Source organism: Tubulanus polymorphus, chromosome 2 (genome assembly GCF_964204645.1).
Source record: "Tubulanus polymorphus chromosome 2, tnTubPoly1.2, whole genome shotgun sequence".
Classification (NCBI taxonomy): Eukaryota; Metazoa; Nemertea; class Palaeonemertea; order Tubulaniformes; family Tubulanidae; genus Tubulanus; species Tubulanus polymorphus.
Genome location: NC_134026.1, coordinates 3,585,965 through 3,603,215, shown reverse-complemented (window position 1 = coordinate 3,603,215; position 17,251 = coordinate 3,585,965). Strand labels below are relative to the sequence as shown.

The 17,251-nt window shown below is 39.5% G+C and overlaps 3 protein-coding genes across 4 annotated transcripts; 1 reads left to right on the top strand and 2 right to left on the bottom strand.

The window, feature by feature from the left end:
• Positions 1–60: 60 nt before the first annotated feature.
• LOC141899569 (threonine synthase-like 2) lies at positions 61–3,697 on the bottom strand. The gene is made up of 10 exons (XM_074785944.1): positions 3,517–3,697; positions 3,142–3,262; positions 2,622–2,816; positions 2,379–2,531; positions 2,105–2,256; positions 1,787–1,853; positions 1,564–1,712; positions 703–828; positions 441–583; positions 61–301 (listed from the first exon to the last, which is right to left on the bottom strand). The coding sequence occupies exons 1-10, from the start codon at positions 3,619–3,621 to the stop codon at positions 61–63; spliced, it is 1,452 nt and encodes a 483-aa protein (XP_074642045.1). The 5' UTR covers positions 3,622–3,697.
• Positions 3,698–3,904: 207 nt separating this feature from the next.
• LOC141900272 (uncharacterized) lies at positions 3,905–10,032 on the bottom strand. 2 transcript variants are annotated; one of them, XM_074787075.1, is made up of 2 exons: positions 9,999–10,032; positions 3,905–8,547 (listed from the first exon to the last, which is right to left on the bottom strand). In XM_074787075.1, the coding sequence occupies exon 2, from the start codon at positions 8,480–8,482 to the stop codon at positions 5,159–5,161; it is 3,324 nt and encodes a 1,107-aa protein (XP_074643176.1). In that variant the 5' UTR covers positions 8,483–8,547; positions 9,999–10,032; the 3' UTR covers positions 3,905–5,158. The 2 variants fall into 2 exon arrangements, with proteins under 2 accessions (XP_074643176.1, XP_074643175.1); XM_074787074.1 differs by lacking the exon at positions 9,999–10,032 and adding an exon at positions 9,725–9,968.
• Positions 10,033–12,593: 2,561 nt separating this feature from the next.
• Positions 12,594–16,886, top strand: LOC141898274 (metabotropic glutamate receptor-like). The gene is made up of 3 exons (XM_074784112.1): positions 12,594–14,663; positions 15,442–15,579; positions 16,881–16,886. Exons 1-3 carry the CDS (start codon positions 12,594–12,596, stop codon positions 16,884–16,886), a joined length of 2,214 nt encoding a protein of 737 aa, XP_074640213.1.
• Positions 16,887–17,251: the final 365 nt, after the last annotated feature.

Genomic DNA, 17,251 nt, shown 5'->3' with positions numbered 1-17,251 from the left:
GACCTTTGTCTTTCACTTCACTCAAATTACTGGAATAAAGATACATTGATGCATTACGTGTCAATTTTTGTCATGGTCGATTTTATTCTGACGCATTTCATGAATTTCCATAATTTTCGTGCGCAGAATGTGTTCCCAATCTTGGCCTTTCTCCATATCGATGTATCTCGTCGGCTTTTCATATAACGATCGTATTTCAACCGACTGCGGAACGGATATACCGGCCTCTCGTGCCACTTCCGGAAATTTCTCAGGTGACGCCGTCGCTACGACAATCCGTTTGAAATTCGGTTCGTTAATCCTAAAAAGGATATGATCAGCACTTTAAATTATACCTGGTAGGATATATACCATAAAGGACAAAAGATCAAACGGTTTTATCATTCTCAACAACTTTGAAATCTGTTGGTCTATTGAGTTTGATTTGCGTAAGGAATTACCCTAGCGAAAGCTGATGGTAGTGGTACGCCATGCCAACTGCAGTGTGGGGACAGAGTATGTATTCATTTTCTTCGTAACATCTTTTGATCGTTTTCTTTATTAGTTCATCGTCGCAACGAAATGCCGAAAATATGCTCTTAATCTGCAATGAAATGTCGCGTTCTATCTGTCTTTATGGAGTCATTAGAAATGCAGTTTTATTGGACGATGAATTGTTGGAAATAAATTGGTTTTAATGAAATCGAAACAAAACTAGCTCACCTTCTCAAGCAAATCGCTGGGTATACTCATTTTACCATCGGCTTCGTGTTCTTTTATAAGTTGATTAAGGAGTTTTGTATTTCTATTCGAAAGTAGATAGATCAATCGCGGCACGTTGTACGGATACTACAATAGGATGCATATACATTCTAAACGTTCTTTGCAGTACAGTTGAGATAAAAAAATAAGATTTATATTTTTATCAATTAGAACAGGATTTATGGAAAAACATGGGTCCAGGAACATCACGTCCAGCGCTTGATGTAATAATCTGACAATGATTGAACATTTCACGAGCTAGGATTATGCAATCGACTGTGATTATAGAATATGCATGAAAGTACAGGATGGCCATCTCGAAACCGATCAACCCAAATTTTCTCATCGATGGTCCCCATGGGTATACATATACATGTGCAACATCAAGACAATTGACGCGTGTTCGAAATTTCCCCTGAAAAATTCAAAAATTGTGCTGATTTCGGCTAACAACAATAGCCACCAATCAGCCACCTTGATCCTAATCGGGTCAGTTTTTGGGCTGATGCAGCTCAAGTTGATACAAACCAAATACCAAGACAATCCATAAGTGACTTCAAAGCTTCCTTTAAACTGGACGAACGAACAACGGACGAAAACGAACGCATAGCCCCCTGGGACTATAGCCCCAAGTGAGCTAAAAATGAACCACTTGTTTAAGACCAAATCCTTTCATTTTTGAACACCGCAACCCATCAAAAATCAAAATCAAAGAAACTGGAAGCAGATCATGTGCGTAAAACCACCCCCGGTTCAACTAGAGTAAACATATATCTACCTGATCGCGACAATGTAAACGACTTAAATAGAAATGCTAGATACCTGTATGTCCATAGATGGCGCAACAGTCGGGGTTACGGTCTGACATTTTGTGAAATCTCCGTTATTAATGAACCGACAAACGATGTCATTTACATTCACAGCAGCAACTAGTTTAATAGGCACCCCCATCAGTCTAGCAATGCACCCAGCTGTAAGGAATATTAATATCCATTTTATCATAGATTACACTTATTCATCAGCATCCTCGCTTACCATAGCCTACCTGTAATATTTCCGCAACCGCCACTTGGTACCACTATTTCTACAACCGTATCACGATCGACTTTTGCCTGGAAATTAACTCGAATCATCAATGATAAAAGTGAATTCACAATTACTCACGGTAAAATGGATATTTCAGGTAATTCAAGGTTTTCAGAACCTTTAATCTTTCCGTTAAGTGATTCAGGAGATAAAACAACAATTATCGAACCAATTTGTTCAACCGTGTCATTGTTTTCATCTGTAAATTTCATGTATTGATGATAACAATATCGACAAAACGATGAGAAAAAACTGTTTGATCTATTTACATAGATACCTGTAAATACGCATAGACGAAATGACTTATTTGTACCATTATGCGAGCCCAGTTAACCGAATTTATACTAAATATACCATATCTATCGACAAAGTCTTTATCCATGAAACATTTGCTAATAGGTTCATCTAGGTCATCGGAAGTGCCATCAACTATAACGAAATTATGCCCGTTATTTTGAAGATGAAATACCTACTAAACTTTTTACCCCTAACCCTATAAATCACACAGAAGATGTTACTAATGGAAAACAAACGATTCGGATATCACTTACGCCTATACACGTGGACATTATCTGAAATGGCAGTAGTCATTTGTAATTCTTGAATCGCAGAACATCTTCCTTTCGGCAAGATGACTATGATGTCAACCGAATTCAGGCCACGAACCCCTTCAATGGCGGAACTTCCGGTGTCACCAGACGTGCCTTGAGAATTGGAAGAACTATATTCAAATCCAAGAAGTCGACATCAAATAAGTTTGACCAGACTGTCAATCTCCATCCATAGATCCTTACCGACAAGTGCGACGAAGTGCCGTTTATTTCGAGTAAGATAGAATTCCAAAAACTGACCGACGCAAGATAACGCCAGATCTTTGAACGCCATCGTCTGGCCGTGAAACAATTCGAATATTTGAACTCCATCTTTCAGTTGAACCAGTGGCGTGATTTCAGGATGTCTGAATTTGGTAAAAGCTTTATCTATCAAACCTGAAAGTATCATGAATATTTTTTCCACTCCAAGAAAATGCAAAAAAAGCATTGTTTCTGCAGTGTTTATGGAGAAAAATTTGCGATCAAATTGTTTATATACACGTAGATGACCGTAATGGTAACGATATGGTTATAGATGAACGTTAGACACATTTTCAAAACGTTGGAGGTCGTATTTTTGTTGTTGAATACCATTTTTATTTTCTACCATGCATGCACATCATAGATCAGTACAAGTTCTATACAATGTGACTACCGGTATTTGTCCTACATTAATACTAGTATGTGAAATAGATCCTGGTGATTACATATATGTATGTACCATTTAAAGTCGTTCTCGGTATTTCAGTCTCGTCGATAAATAAGCTAGCGATTTCTTTGACGACACCTGGGTACGATAGTTTCGACCAAGCACATAACTGTTCATCTGTTACAGTCGGGATCTGCATATTGAGTATACATGTACATTATTAGGCTTATCACGAGTCTCGTTATCTGTCCACTATTTTTACGATACTGCTTTGCAAGATGATGAAACAGAACGGGTAAAGAGATATGATATACACGGCTATGATGGTGCACCCAATTAACGCGACTAATACGATGCAAAAATATCACTCGATAAAGGATAGGTGTAAAGAAGAATATCAGATTTTTAAATGCCATTGTAGTTACTGACTACAATATTCCTACGTACCTCTTCTGGTAAGATTAGTCCAGCATCATCTGGAAAACCTTTGAAAATCGCCTCTTCAAATGTCAGACCTTTGTATTTATCGGATCTAATACTGCAATACTTCATTATGCGCACAGTGAATACGACCAATGTGCTAGAAATGTGAATGCCAGACAACTGAACTCAACAGTTCCAGGATATGGTTTTTGTACTGCCGACCCCGGACAATGTACAAGTGAATACGAATATATATATAACTGATTAGGAACTGAGAAGAGACATGATGAGGTTGGGAGTTCGAACCAGTGGAGTTGCGGAATAGCGCTTATATGTTCCGGAGGGAGGGCTACAAAACCTAACTAAAAGTTTGAGAAAGAAGAAAATATTGGATGTTAAAAAATACGTTCTTATTTATTTCCAAACTGTAAGGTAACATCATACACCCTAAAACGAAGAGTTTTAGAGTCCCATGTGGATGGCAAACATGAAAGTTATATCTGAATTACAAAGATACATATATATGTCACTAACCATGTGCAATACTAAAGCCGATATTGGATCGTGCATTTTGGCATAAAGTGTTGGCTTTTATTATTTATCAACTAAGGACATACGGATCTTGCACAGCTTTTATCGTTCAAATATCCTCGAGGGAAAACGATGTATTTGGCCAAGTCGTAAATTCAGTCACGAGCCGACATTAACTCCGGACAATTAAATTTGATCTCGAAACTTGTATATATAGATTTTTATCACAGCCGCTTTGTGAAGATTGTCATGCATATTTTGCACACAAAATAAAAGTATGAAAAGACGAAGGCATTTTCGAGAAAATATGGCCACGTATGTAACATCTTGTTATTCATCATTATTGGGTATGACCAACAAGTGATTTCTAGGGCATTGAGTTATTTTGTTGTTAACCACAATGTACATGAAAAAAGTCCAATTACATATTATATACAAGAAGTTCAATTTATACGGAAGAAAATAGCAGGAAAAAATATCCCAACAACGAGAACGAACAAAGAGCTTAAAGGTATAGAGCTGTACAAGACACATTCCAAGCAGGTGGGTTCCTTGAATGAGCGTTCGGTGTATGTTTCATTAAAGCTTGTATATTTTCATTGCAAAACCAATTCATAGCACATTTGAAAAGAAATTTCTACAAAGCACCATACAATACATTTGTATTATATTTAAATTAAGGTGTAATACAAGAAAGAATATATAAGCAACGTATATATCAAATATATCATGGTAACTTGGTAACGAAAAACGCTGAAATTAGATATCTAAAACCAAAAATACATATGTATTTTTGCTAAAACTGATATGAGTATAAGGCACTGTAGTATAATTTGATAAAATACTGTACCAATTCCACATTCTGAAGGCAGTAGCAGATGTGATGGAAAAAAAGAACATCGTTTAGATTCGGCCATTATTTTGGCACAGCCAAAACCTGAGTTTTCTTTACTTCTACCAGGAGCACGACTATCACAAGATATACACAGAAATGTGTCGGTTGAACTCGGTAACTACTGTCGGTTACACTTGAGGGGTTTCTTTCTGGTTGGTTCAAAAATCAGCGGAAACAGTATCGACGAACAGTTACGTCTTTTACTATTTACATTATCGGCAATATCGATTGTCGTCGACCTCAGCGAACTGGGGCTGACTTCCTCAATACATTGGTCTTATTGTGTAATGGGGCGGTAACAGCGCGCTGTATTGGTAAACCTGATGGAAGTGGAGTGAGAGGAGGATAGAATCCACCCGATGTTAAACTTCGTATTTGAAACGACGGTCTGAGCACTTCGCGACTATCTGAACTTGTCGACGAGGCTGATGCTGGCCGACTAGTATCAGGCATCATTGTCGACTCTATAGACAGGCCAGGACTACCGTGCTTGTCGACCCCAGCGCCTCCGATCTCTCCACCCCAGGCAGATCGTTTACCGCGATGTCCTTTTGAAGGACTGAAACGGAAATCTCTCGGTAGACAACTACCCATTAAAGCATCTTGTTTGGTCTTCATCATCTGCTTGTAGAAATCTTTTCTCGCATTTCCATATCCGTTCCAAATGTGATCGCAGAATACGAGGTTACCACGTTGGTATATCAGAAACATACCGGCAGCGGCGTTATGTCGCCTGAGCAGTAGAGGCTTCGTGCAATTTGACAACTCGGCAGCCGACGCGATGTCGTAGAGGAAAATGCGGAAAGGGTCCCCAGTTGACTGAAGACAAGGATGGGTGCGATTCTTATTCAATTCGCTGTAAAGTACTTCTAACATGTGTTGAGAGGTGTTGCTTTCCGGGTATAAAGAAGACACCACTGAGATAACGAGTAACTGCTTTTCGCACACGTATCTGCCAATAAACTCGTCGAATTCCACGTCCATGACGTACGGAATCTTGTATCGATGACACCGACAATTTACATCGCCCTCGCCAAGAATCTCCTTACGCAGCGCAATAGGACATGCCCAACCGTTTGACCTATGAAGGCGAATGGCAGACGTGATTCGAGATTTAGCGGAACTAATCGCCGAGGTCGATCCACGGATGAGCGGTATGCTAGACGGTGAAGGTGGTACTTCAATTATGCCTGGAATCTGAGACTTTAAAGAGTAATCGAAGCTTGTATCCGTTTTTAACGAGGCTTGGCTGTCACCAGCTGCATCTTCTGTCGCGTTGGTTTGATTTATTTTTGAATTCAGTGATTGTTCGGAAGCATCAATTCTTTCGACTGACGATGTAGCAGCCTTATTTTCATCCGTTACTGACAACGGTGGCACAGCAAGTGATGGTGGAGCACCGTGTGGTGATCTACTGATACGTTTCGGGTTAGCTTCCCCTCGATCTTGTGTCAACTTCGATATAGGTGACTTCATACCAACTGCGGTACGATAGAATTCGAGCCAATCTTCAGTTAGAACTTTTACTTTGGTTTGAAGTCTGGCCAACTCGCGCTCGTACTCCGATACATATTGGTCCGCTGTATCGGACTGGTTCTTCATTTCTGAAAGTTGGCTTTTGATCTTATCCTTTTGTTTATTTGTATAAACTCTACTAACTTTTGGCTTCTGTTGCTGCGTTCGTAATTTGTGAGATTTGTTAAATTCTTTAGCCGTTTGTGATGTAAAATGAGTATTCGACATCAAGTGACCGAAGTCTTCGCGTTCTTTTGGCTCAACGGCACCGGGTGTGGGGGCAACACACCATGTAATAGTTTCTTTTTGGCAGGAGAATATAAATTGCATAGATGATTGATTCATGCAGCGGAATGACAACTCGTTATTCATATTTATCACAACAGTCAATGGTAGCTTCGTATTTGGATTCTGTGGCCATTTCCATTTTCTCGTTATCGCACCATCGACGTTAGCTATATGGGCGTATTTTTCCGTGGCAAGAAATCGAGCCACGCCATTTTTGTGGAAGCAGGTAACCCGTCCGCTTGGAGTAAAGCTAGCAAGTTGCGTTTTTTCATCAGTGTCATCGTAGGCATTGATGTACACGCCGGGTTTTCCGATACCAACGGGACTGATCATTATCGCCAGCCTACCGGATGGATAGAAAATCGACTTCGTACCGTCTGTTGTCGACGTTGAACACAAGACCTGTCCAGGATCTGGTTCAATCTCGACCATAAACGACGGAATAACTGGATATATTCCTTCAATGAGAACGGGTGACATTTCTTTCTGATTTGGCACATTTCGACGCTGGTATTTGGCTAAGGCTTCCTTTTTGGCATCACCATAATATCGATTTTCGAGCGGCTTATCGAATCCCTGTTCTTTTGACCTTTCTTCTTGTTCTTGTATCTGATGTAGAGCTAACCGCAGTCGATGTTGCGCCCATTCTAAAACCGTCTCCTTCTCATCCGGTTTGTCGCTGTGTAAAATCCAGCCTTTTTCTTCGCATGCTTTTGATGACAAAGCGAACGATATTATTGACATGTAATAGCCCGCGTGACCTGCGTTTGATATGCGGCTACTTTCGGAATGATAATCTCCAATTGTTGATAGATCGTCACGACTACTGATGCTAAGTCCGCGCTCTGCGCGTGAACCTCGTTTACCCATTCTATGCACAGGTACGGCCAGCCAGTCTCCATGCTGACGCTCCAACGATGAACGCCCGCTGGATTTGGATATACGCTGGGAAGCAACGGTTCGGGAATTATGTTTTTTAGTCACCTGCGTAACATTTAATGATGGGACGTTTTCTTTCGAGTTATGGGCTGGAGGTGGGTCTTGAGTATCTTCCGTTTCGACCTCCATGATATCGGCCAAATTTACTTTAGTCAGTTTTTTAGAATTCTTTTTAACAACGGGCTTGTCTGCATTCTTTTCCGGGGCTTCTTTCCCATGATTAACAACACTGGCTACATCAACTTCTCTTTCTTTTTCGGATTCTTTCTCAGATTCGGACCTTTCGCGTTCTTTTTCTTCTTCTTTACGCTCTTGGCGTTGTCTCTCTTTTTCGTACGCATCTCGTGCAGCTTTCGTCTGCCATTGTCGATATACATAGACAGCATTCGCCACCAGATCTCCGTACGAAGCCAACAGGTGATATTCTAGTGTTTTAGATATGCGGATTTTATGCCCTTGTAAATACCGCAGCAGGGTAGCAATCTGCATGATCACTGTGGGGGATTGAGTTTTACATCCTTTGTAAAGGGAAGCGGACACGTCTTCGTCGTGAACGTTCGTTCTGTCAAGTTCATGCTTGATTTCAGTGACTGTTTCCTTTATGTTTGGTAGTAAACTTTGATGTTTGTGATTGTCCGTAGCGTCAAGTATAGCATCAGCTTCATCCCCAATTGACGACCGTCGTTCTTTATTGACTAGATAGGCAGCTACTTTCGGGTTCAGATGGGCAAATCTCAGGCTTTGCGGCAGTTCTTCTATATCCTTGCGAAATCGTTTGGCCTTGCGACCGAGTTTCGCTTGACTGAAGAAATAAACGTCCATTTTTCCTCTGCAGCTTGATCAGATTTCTACAACCAGTTCAATTCATCAAACTACCGGTTAAATACCTAGAAAGATAAAAGAAAATATTTAGATATATGTATACGATATCAACGAACAAACATAGCCGATTCTATTATCTTCTTTATTGGCATTGGTTTATCTGATTGACATATATACATATTTGACAAAGCTTATCATAGTTTACCGAATATAAAGCTGGAATAGCGTTAATGACACAATGGGGACATTTAACAATGTAATTGCATGCTGTTTTTTTTTCAAGCAGACACCAATGTCACAATTGACGATGATTAACGTCGACATCGAAACTATTCTGCACATTCCAATTCTCTATTATTCATAACAAAAGCTTCGTGAATTACGTTTTGAAAAAACAAATAGATGGACTGAGTAATCTGTAGAGATTTAAGTGGAATTAAGATATTCACATGTGCTGATTTTATAGGACTCACAGAAACACTCGAAAAGTAACGCTACCTTCCGAGGGCTAATGGTTGAAATACTTGAAATACTGCACTACTGCGTGTGCACTAGCCTATAAACACCGGCTATTAGTCTTGTATATATACTTAATGGCGTTGCCTATTTGTTTTGATGAAATAAATATGCCGCCTTTCAATGAATTTATATTAACTAAATAGTAGCCAGTTGTAATAAAACTACACATCTCTTTACATCGCTTACTTGTCATATTTTATAACTAGGCTTTAATTTCCCGTGCCGAATGAGACATAAATCAGAGGAGCTTGAATTGAATTCTGTCAGGCTAACGACATAAGATGAAGGAAATTCGACCCGCTGGTTATATCAAATTTCCAAAGCCATCATTAACAACAGAGATCCGGAATGCATATTCGCTTAACATTACGAGCACTTTAAAATCAAGCGATCATTGTGTATATAAATCTATATAAGATGCTCGTATGAAATACCTTAGATAAACTATATCTCCGAAAATTCCCAAATGAATTTCGTTTTGTTTGCTGTTCAAATAAGGCTATTGATGATATCCCAGATAATTCTACCATCCGTGCTGTAGCTAAGCATTGGTAACTAAGTTTATATTTCGCCAGAACGACAGTAACTACGGTGACAGATTACATTATTCCCGAATAGTCGAAACCACCAGTATAGCTACCGGAAATCATAAGAACCGAATATTTTAAAATTGTATTCAATTTCAAGAGAATCATCTGAATTATGCAGAATTTGTATATGTACCTTAATGTATGCTAGTGTCGCTTCCTTCAACAAAATAAATACATTTCATAGAACTATGACAAGAGTTCATCATTAATCCACCAATATATAGCTAACGACTAAACTCCAACTAGATATAGTATGCAAATCTACAGAGCCGCTATTCGTACTCTGACGAATAGTTCACGTACATGGTAACGAGATTAACAAACGTAAACCAGTTCGTTGCCGTAAGACGGATTAAAACATATTTCATATGCGAGTGACATAGAACAAATCGTCGCGATCAACTAACCGGTTAGAACGACCGAGACCTTTGTCTTGCAGGGTCCTCGAAATTTGACGCTTTTATTATGACGCGTTGCCTCGAATTTTCAGATTAGATTAAGCACACAACGCGAATACTTCAACGCCCAGCAAAATAAACAGCCCGACTACGCGCGACTCGTAGAAATAAAGATAACGTAAAGAAAAAATTAATTTCATGGCGCAGACGTATATAGAATATCTACTTACAACGGTTGTAGATATTTTCTCCCCGTGTCGGTAAATTTCGATGAAAATATACCATGATATATCGTAATAAACCTTGTTCACACCTTCCAGACGATCTTAGTTAGATAATCTATACTATATTGCCTGTTATTCAACGGGACGTTCTCTTGCTGTACTACTCTGTTGGTATAGGTGTTAGCAACTAACTATTCATTTTCAGTAGGAGTGCTCAATGCGCAATCAATCGTTCCTTTCTGGACGGGCGAACGCGAGGACAATAGCATCATTACTCATTACTCAGAGTCATTGTAATACCAGCTTCATCAACTGTCGTGTTTTATATTTGATAAGCTGATTATATTCAAAATTTCAAATCAACGTTGAAAAGCCTCATCCTGTACGTACTATATACGTATACGATATTATTCGACTGAACCACAAACTAGTTGCCCTGATAGAAACAGACGGAGACATTGAAACAGATGCAACGAAGTGTTTTTGATCGATAATGTCACTGCTCGGTTGTTGTTTACAATCTCCATGGAAACAACCTCCCGTCAGCTGCGTCCGGTCGTCATTTATCAGTGATGAATGATGGCAATATAACTCAGCGCAATTCCGACTTATAATAGCTTTATGATTACCTTAATTCCCTTAACGTTATTCGGGTTTCTAAAGGTATTTTTTGGTAAAAGAAATATGAGATCATTGGTTTTCATTATTTTTCTATCAGTTATTCGTGCGTATGCATCACATTTATACGTTTACGGTGAACCGACAATATATAGTAAAAGAATGTGTGCCAATTCGCTGGCTTTCAGTTATGTTTGATGATTTGCGCAACGGTTTTCTCTGTGAATGAAAAAAAAATATCTCAATGACGTAAATTACTTCATAATTAATCTTCTCACCAAAAACCTCTCGTAATTTTTTATAGTTTGTTTCCAATCGAAAATGAAGATTTAACAGAATTTGGTTGGCCGTAATCGGGCTGGTTTGTGGGTCATATCTGAGGTTTGTGCTCGCTATTTCAAAGCCGCGCAATTTTTGGAGATTCCTTTTTAATGTGATATGAAAATTGTAAAAGATATTTTCATTAAGAATTAATTCAAATGTTATTGGGAGCACAATACTGTAAAATAAGACGACGGTAACCGAGGAAGTCGGAAAGATTTGTAACCCAGAACCAAATTCCACAGGAATTCATTTCAAGAAACGTTAATTTCCAGTTTCAGTTTCAGTTTCAGTTTATTGCTCCACAATTAATACTTAATGCACAGAGCACATAGTAGTTTACAAAATACTAACAACAACATCATACATTATTAATCAAAAAAAGGGGATACAAGATGGAATATCATGGCTTTAAACATATGATAATAAACCCTTTTTAACAAATATTGCTACATTACCCAAGGCTTTACCTTTAGAATTTAAAAGGCGTGCGAATTGGCCTGGTAATCTTAAAAAACGAGGGTGGATGCATTTTAGACGTACATCCGAAAAATATGTACAATCTAATAGAATCCAATCCTTGTGACTAAACCAAGAACTTAAGAACTGAGGTCCCAGGTCCCTGCAGGCTCCACACTCATTCACAATTCATTTATCAAATTTCCAACATTCGAAAAGTCTTTTGGCTACCATGACATGGATGCCACGATGCTCGTGTCTGGTGCTAGGTTGCGAAATTAGGTCTGAACTGTCCCCGAGAGACATTACATTTTCCGATATTCGGAGTGTCCTCGACCTTGAAGATGGTCTTATTACCCCGAGCCATCTTTATGCACACGCGATAGTCACAATTACAGTCGCGAGATAAACGATAATCTAGTTGTCGGCTGCTGATAGCTTATTAGCCGAGCCAAATTGCGTATTAAATAACCTTTCTTTGTCATTATGGGGCGCGTTAAGAAATGAAATCCATGTATATATGAAATGATACTATTGCAGAGGATAGATCTGACAACTTTGGTATTTACAAGTTTTGTGCAATGGGTTTTACGTAATTATCGACTTTAGAGCGGATCAGGTTACAATTTGCGCCTCGAGGCAGACGAACAATAATTTCTTGTCGCGAAACAATTCGGATGGTCGATCAAGTGTCTACGCGCGATAGATAACGATGCGACGAAAGCTGGGACTTCTAATCGCGCGTAAATTCTCTTGATTGGAATTTCGCGGAAAGTTGTAAAGAAAAGTGACGAGGGCAATTTTTAAGTCGTGTGTCGAGAAACGAAAAAACGCTACAAACAGCGGCGACGTTGCGTGCGTGAGATAAAGCAAGGGATGATTTCATTTTTGGAAGCAAGCAGAATAGCTCGTGGCTATCTTGTCATTGTATCCGCGCAAACGGTGAATCGGAATGTCTGTCATAATTTTCTGCTGCTTCTTGATGGTGACGACAAGTACATCCGTGTCCTGTGGTGATATTCTCAACTCAAACGGTTATCCGAACGTTTCGTTGGAAATTCCTGGAGATATTTACGTCGGCGCGTTGGTACGAGTTTACACCGATAATGGAACGCAATGTGTACCAAAAATCAGGGATGCCCAATCGGTAGAAAGGGTTATCATGTATGCATACGCGATCGAAAGACTCAAACAACGCGATTTAGTAAAAAATGTGAGTATTGGTCTAACGCTTTTGGATAACTGTAATATCAAAATTCTAGCCATAAGACACGCTTTGCAGATGATCGGTGTATTCCCAGATAGCAGGCAAATTGTTCCCGTTGTTGGCGTTTCTGGTGGTCAGGGTTCTGTTATGGCGCTTGAAGAGGCCAAGGCTTTAGCTCAAAGGCATGTTCCGTTGATTAGTTTATTTGCGTCTTCTGATGAATTAGGCGACCGTTCGCATTTACCCAACCACTTTCGTTTTAATCCGCCGACAAAATATCATATCCGCGCACTCATGCAAATGGTCAATACTCTTAATTGGACGTACATATCAGTGATTTACACTGATGACACCTACGGCATACACGGCATGAAAGAAATCATAAGATCCGCGAGCAGCTACAAAATTTGCATCGCTTTTCTAAGAATGGTTCCGAGCGTTTTGACCACCCGCCAAGCAAAGATCATAGCCAGAAATCTACACGAAAACCGCAAGGCTCGTGTTGTTATGTTCTATGGTTACTCGTCAATATTAAAGAGCATTTTAAAAGCGTTAGAAGATCGGCCGGATTTCATTCCGTCGTATTTCATCTTCGCTAGTGGACAAGCGGGCCGATCAGCATTTGCAAGTCACCCGCAAGCGGGCCTCGGGTCATTCGGTGTCAGAGTTTACGAGAATAATTCGTACGGAATGGAATTTTATGAGCACCTTAGACAATTAACGTACAACACTTTGGACATCCCGACGCCGTGGGCTCAGCAATACGTCGAACACATTTTCAATTGCAGCTGGGAAAATGCGTCATGCGACGAATTTCTGAACAAAACTTTCAATTCGAGCGGTAAATTTGATTTCGACCGTGAAACCATTCCAAACACAAACTACGTTAAAATCTACGACGCTCTGGCGACTTTTTACATTTCGATCGAGAAAATTATCGAAAACGATTGCCCGGATGCACGAAATAACCGTTCCGCTTTGCGTGAATGCGTAACCGGACGTGACGTCATTAGCGTTATGGAGGGGTTATCGTTCGAAGGCTACACCGGACCGATCGAATTCGATAGAAATGGTAACGGTATTCACCGCATTACGGTTCTGCAATATCAACAAGAAGATTCGGGAAATAACATTTTCAACGTCATCGGTCGATTCGAGAAAAAGCGGAATCGAATAGACGTTAATGTGACGGCATTAAGATGGCCGAATCCTTCTAATATTTCCGACGGGATTCAACATGACAAACTGCCGAAATCGGTTTGTGCTGAGCCTTGCCAATACAAACAATACAAAATACAAATAGACGAAGATTCCTGTTGTTGGCAATGTTTGACTTGTCCAGTCAACTATAAAATCGCCAACGATTCGAGATCTTGCGACAAATGTCCAGAAACCCAGTGGCCGGACCAAATGACATTGCGAACATGCAAACTTATCAAACCGACATATATCGATCATTACCACACTGTGGCTATTTGTCTGGATATTTTGTCGTTTTTGGGTTTGATGGCTACTATAGGGATTATAATCATTTATTGGCTCTATAGGTCGCAACGGCTCATAAAAGCCGGATCGTGGGAAACTAGTTTGATAATACTGTTCGGGTTTGTGATTAGCCTCATCACTGTTTTTCTGATTTTTTCCACGCCGGGCGGGACGGTGTGTTACTCGTGGAGAATTCTCTACCACGTCTCGTACACGATGATTTTCGCTCCGCTGTTGACGAAAAGTAATCGCATTTACCGAATATTCACGGGTGGTAGAAGAGGATTGCGGAGTAATGAGTTTATGTGGACCAGCGCCAAATCGCAGATCATTATATCGGTCGCACTCGTATTCGTTCAGGTAAGAAGATATTTCTAATGCCGCCGCACAAATGAAAGCTGTGAATTTATATTTAAAAATAATCGATCTAAATTTCTTAAGTCACTCATGCAGGTAATCCTTACGTGAACGTTAAACCATCTGCGCCGATTCCGCGGCAAAATCACCACACCCTATATTTCCATCGAAGAACAAATTGCGATTCTATCTATTAATTTTGATAGGCAGAACAAAGGTTAAAATACCGAACAGAACTACGGTGAAAATGTTTCGTTACGCGAATTAAAAGTGCGTGCGTCACGAAACGGTTGCATTCTGTCCACCGTAAAAATATTTTTGAAAAATTGATTTTATTCATAATTACGTATATGGCGTAAAAGCGTTGATAGCTTTCAAACGATGTATAGAAGCGCGTAATATTGATCGGAGATGTTTCGCCGTCTAATCTTCGAAGTGTCGTCAGTTCTTATTTGTGCAAAAAGGATGGCCGTGCATATTTACTAATTAATGTAAAGCTCCCCGTGCTTAAACAAATAGTAATAAAGAATCATGCTTGAATTTCGAATTGATAATCAGGGGAAAATTAGATAATTTCCTTCTTTTTTTTCTGTGATTTATTGTTCTCGAAATGGCACCTTTGATCTTGCTCGTGCTCTTTGCTATAGTTAAGCCCTGAACGCAAGATTGGACTAATGAATTAATTCGTTGTCAAATGGTCATTGCCTAAGCTGTGATCCTAAGCTGTAATGAGCTCTTGATGATATATTAGGTTATATGTTTCATATTTTCCTATTTTCAGCTTTTGATATGTACAGTGACAGTGATCTTCTTGCCACCCACACCGAAACGCTACATGCCGGTGGAGACAAGACCATATGTCGAGCTTTTATGTGACCTTCCTGTCAAGGCTCTAGTCATTCCTCTGTCTTACAACCTCGTATTAATTTTTGTATCCGCAATTTACGGATACCTGACTCGTATGCTACCCGAGAACTTTAACGAGTCACGTTACATTTTCCTGTCCGTCTGCGCTACCCTATTTTTATGGATCGCTTTTTTACCTACGTATTTCTCTGCATCGACTGCAATCCACAAGTCAATGTTGTTAGCGCTATCATTGATTCTGACTTCATTTGTTACCATGATATGCTTATTCGTGAGCAGGGTTTACGCTTTGTTTTATCTAAAAGAAACAGACCTCACATTTTTCACCGCAACCAGAACAGGTGGAATGAGCTTTTCGAAACACAGGTCTATTGGCCCGATGCCAGCACGATCGAGCGATGGACGCCTCGGAGATGCTCAAGTAGCCACCGTGAGTTCACGCGTTGTTTGACTCAAAACAAAATTGGTGAGGCGCATTTCTCATCAAATGTGGAAGCGAGAAATATTGTCAATAAAAGAAAATGTCACTACTCTCTGAGAGAAACGTCAAACTACCTTATATGTATCTATTAGAGAAGCTTTTTTGTGTGTTACATATGATTGGTTTGATGTGTCGGGAATATCATTCTACATCATTTTAGCCGGGAGGAAAGGCAGTGATTCGAGGAAATAAACGATATGATATGAAATCGCTATTCTAAACGTTGTAACTATCATGAAGATGTTGGGGCGATAGATTACTACAGATGCTTTCTATGCTCTTATAATAGGACTTCATAGAAATAGAGAAAAGCTTTCAATCTATACAAATGATGGGTTATCCTATTTTCAATTCAAGTGATTCCCTATTTCAGACACGTCAGTCAGTGTTGTTAGATGTACTGGCTAATCGGAACTATTATAAATGGATCTACCTTGCATAATGTCTTTTTTTCAATGTTGTCATTCCGTGCGGTGAAACTATTCGTTATGTAACATTCTAGCTTTCATCCTTTGCAATTCAATCCGCCTGATTAATTTACTGGCGGAAAAATCTACGCCGTAGGCGCTTATAGTAAAATCTGCAGTGACGCGATCGATCCTCGGGGAATACAGTTAACTCACAGCTAGGAATTCAAAAATGAAAGTATAAAAAGGAGGATCAATTTCGAAAAAAAGTCAGTGTTGCTTAAAGATTGATTTCATGTAATCGATATCAAAGACGACATTTCCATCGATCAAAATTGATATGAAAATTCTACTGTAAAATCGATCTCTTCTAAAACTTCTTAGAAATCCTACTCACTAAAAATAACCTAATACTAATACGCCTCTAGAGATTAACGCAAAATTACATAATCTTTTCATTTGCAGGTATAAAACGTTGAATGAATGCTGCTGTAAATACTGAATCGATATTCAATTTTCATTTTGTAAAAAATCGGCGAGCAATGTTGTTGTTTAAGTCTATTACTCCTTTAAACTATCACGTCGACTCTTTACTGGTAAATCGATGCATAATCTAAATTTGAAACGTTGTATCGATTGTTTGTATGTTGTCAAGAATTATTCAATTGTACATTGTAATTATACGTTGTAAGGCATCTTAGCTCATCTAATCTCATCATACAGTAAACGTCCTTGACAATGCCGCTGTTGGGACCAATGGAAAGCATGGCCTCTACCAGTCCTCTATCCGTCCGTCATATTGATGATGATGGCAATATAAGGAATTTGGCGTTATA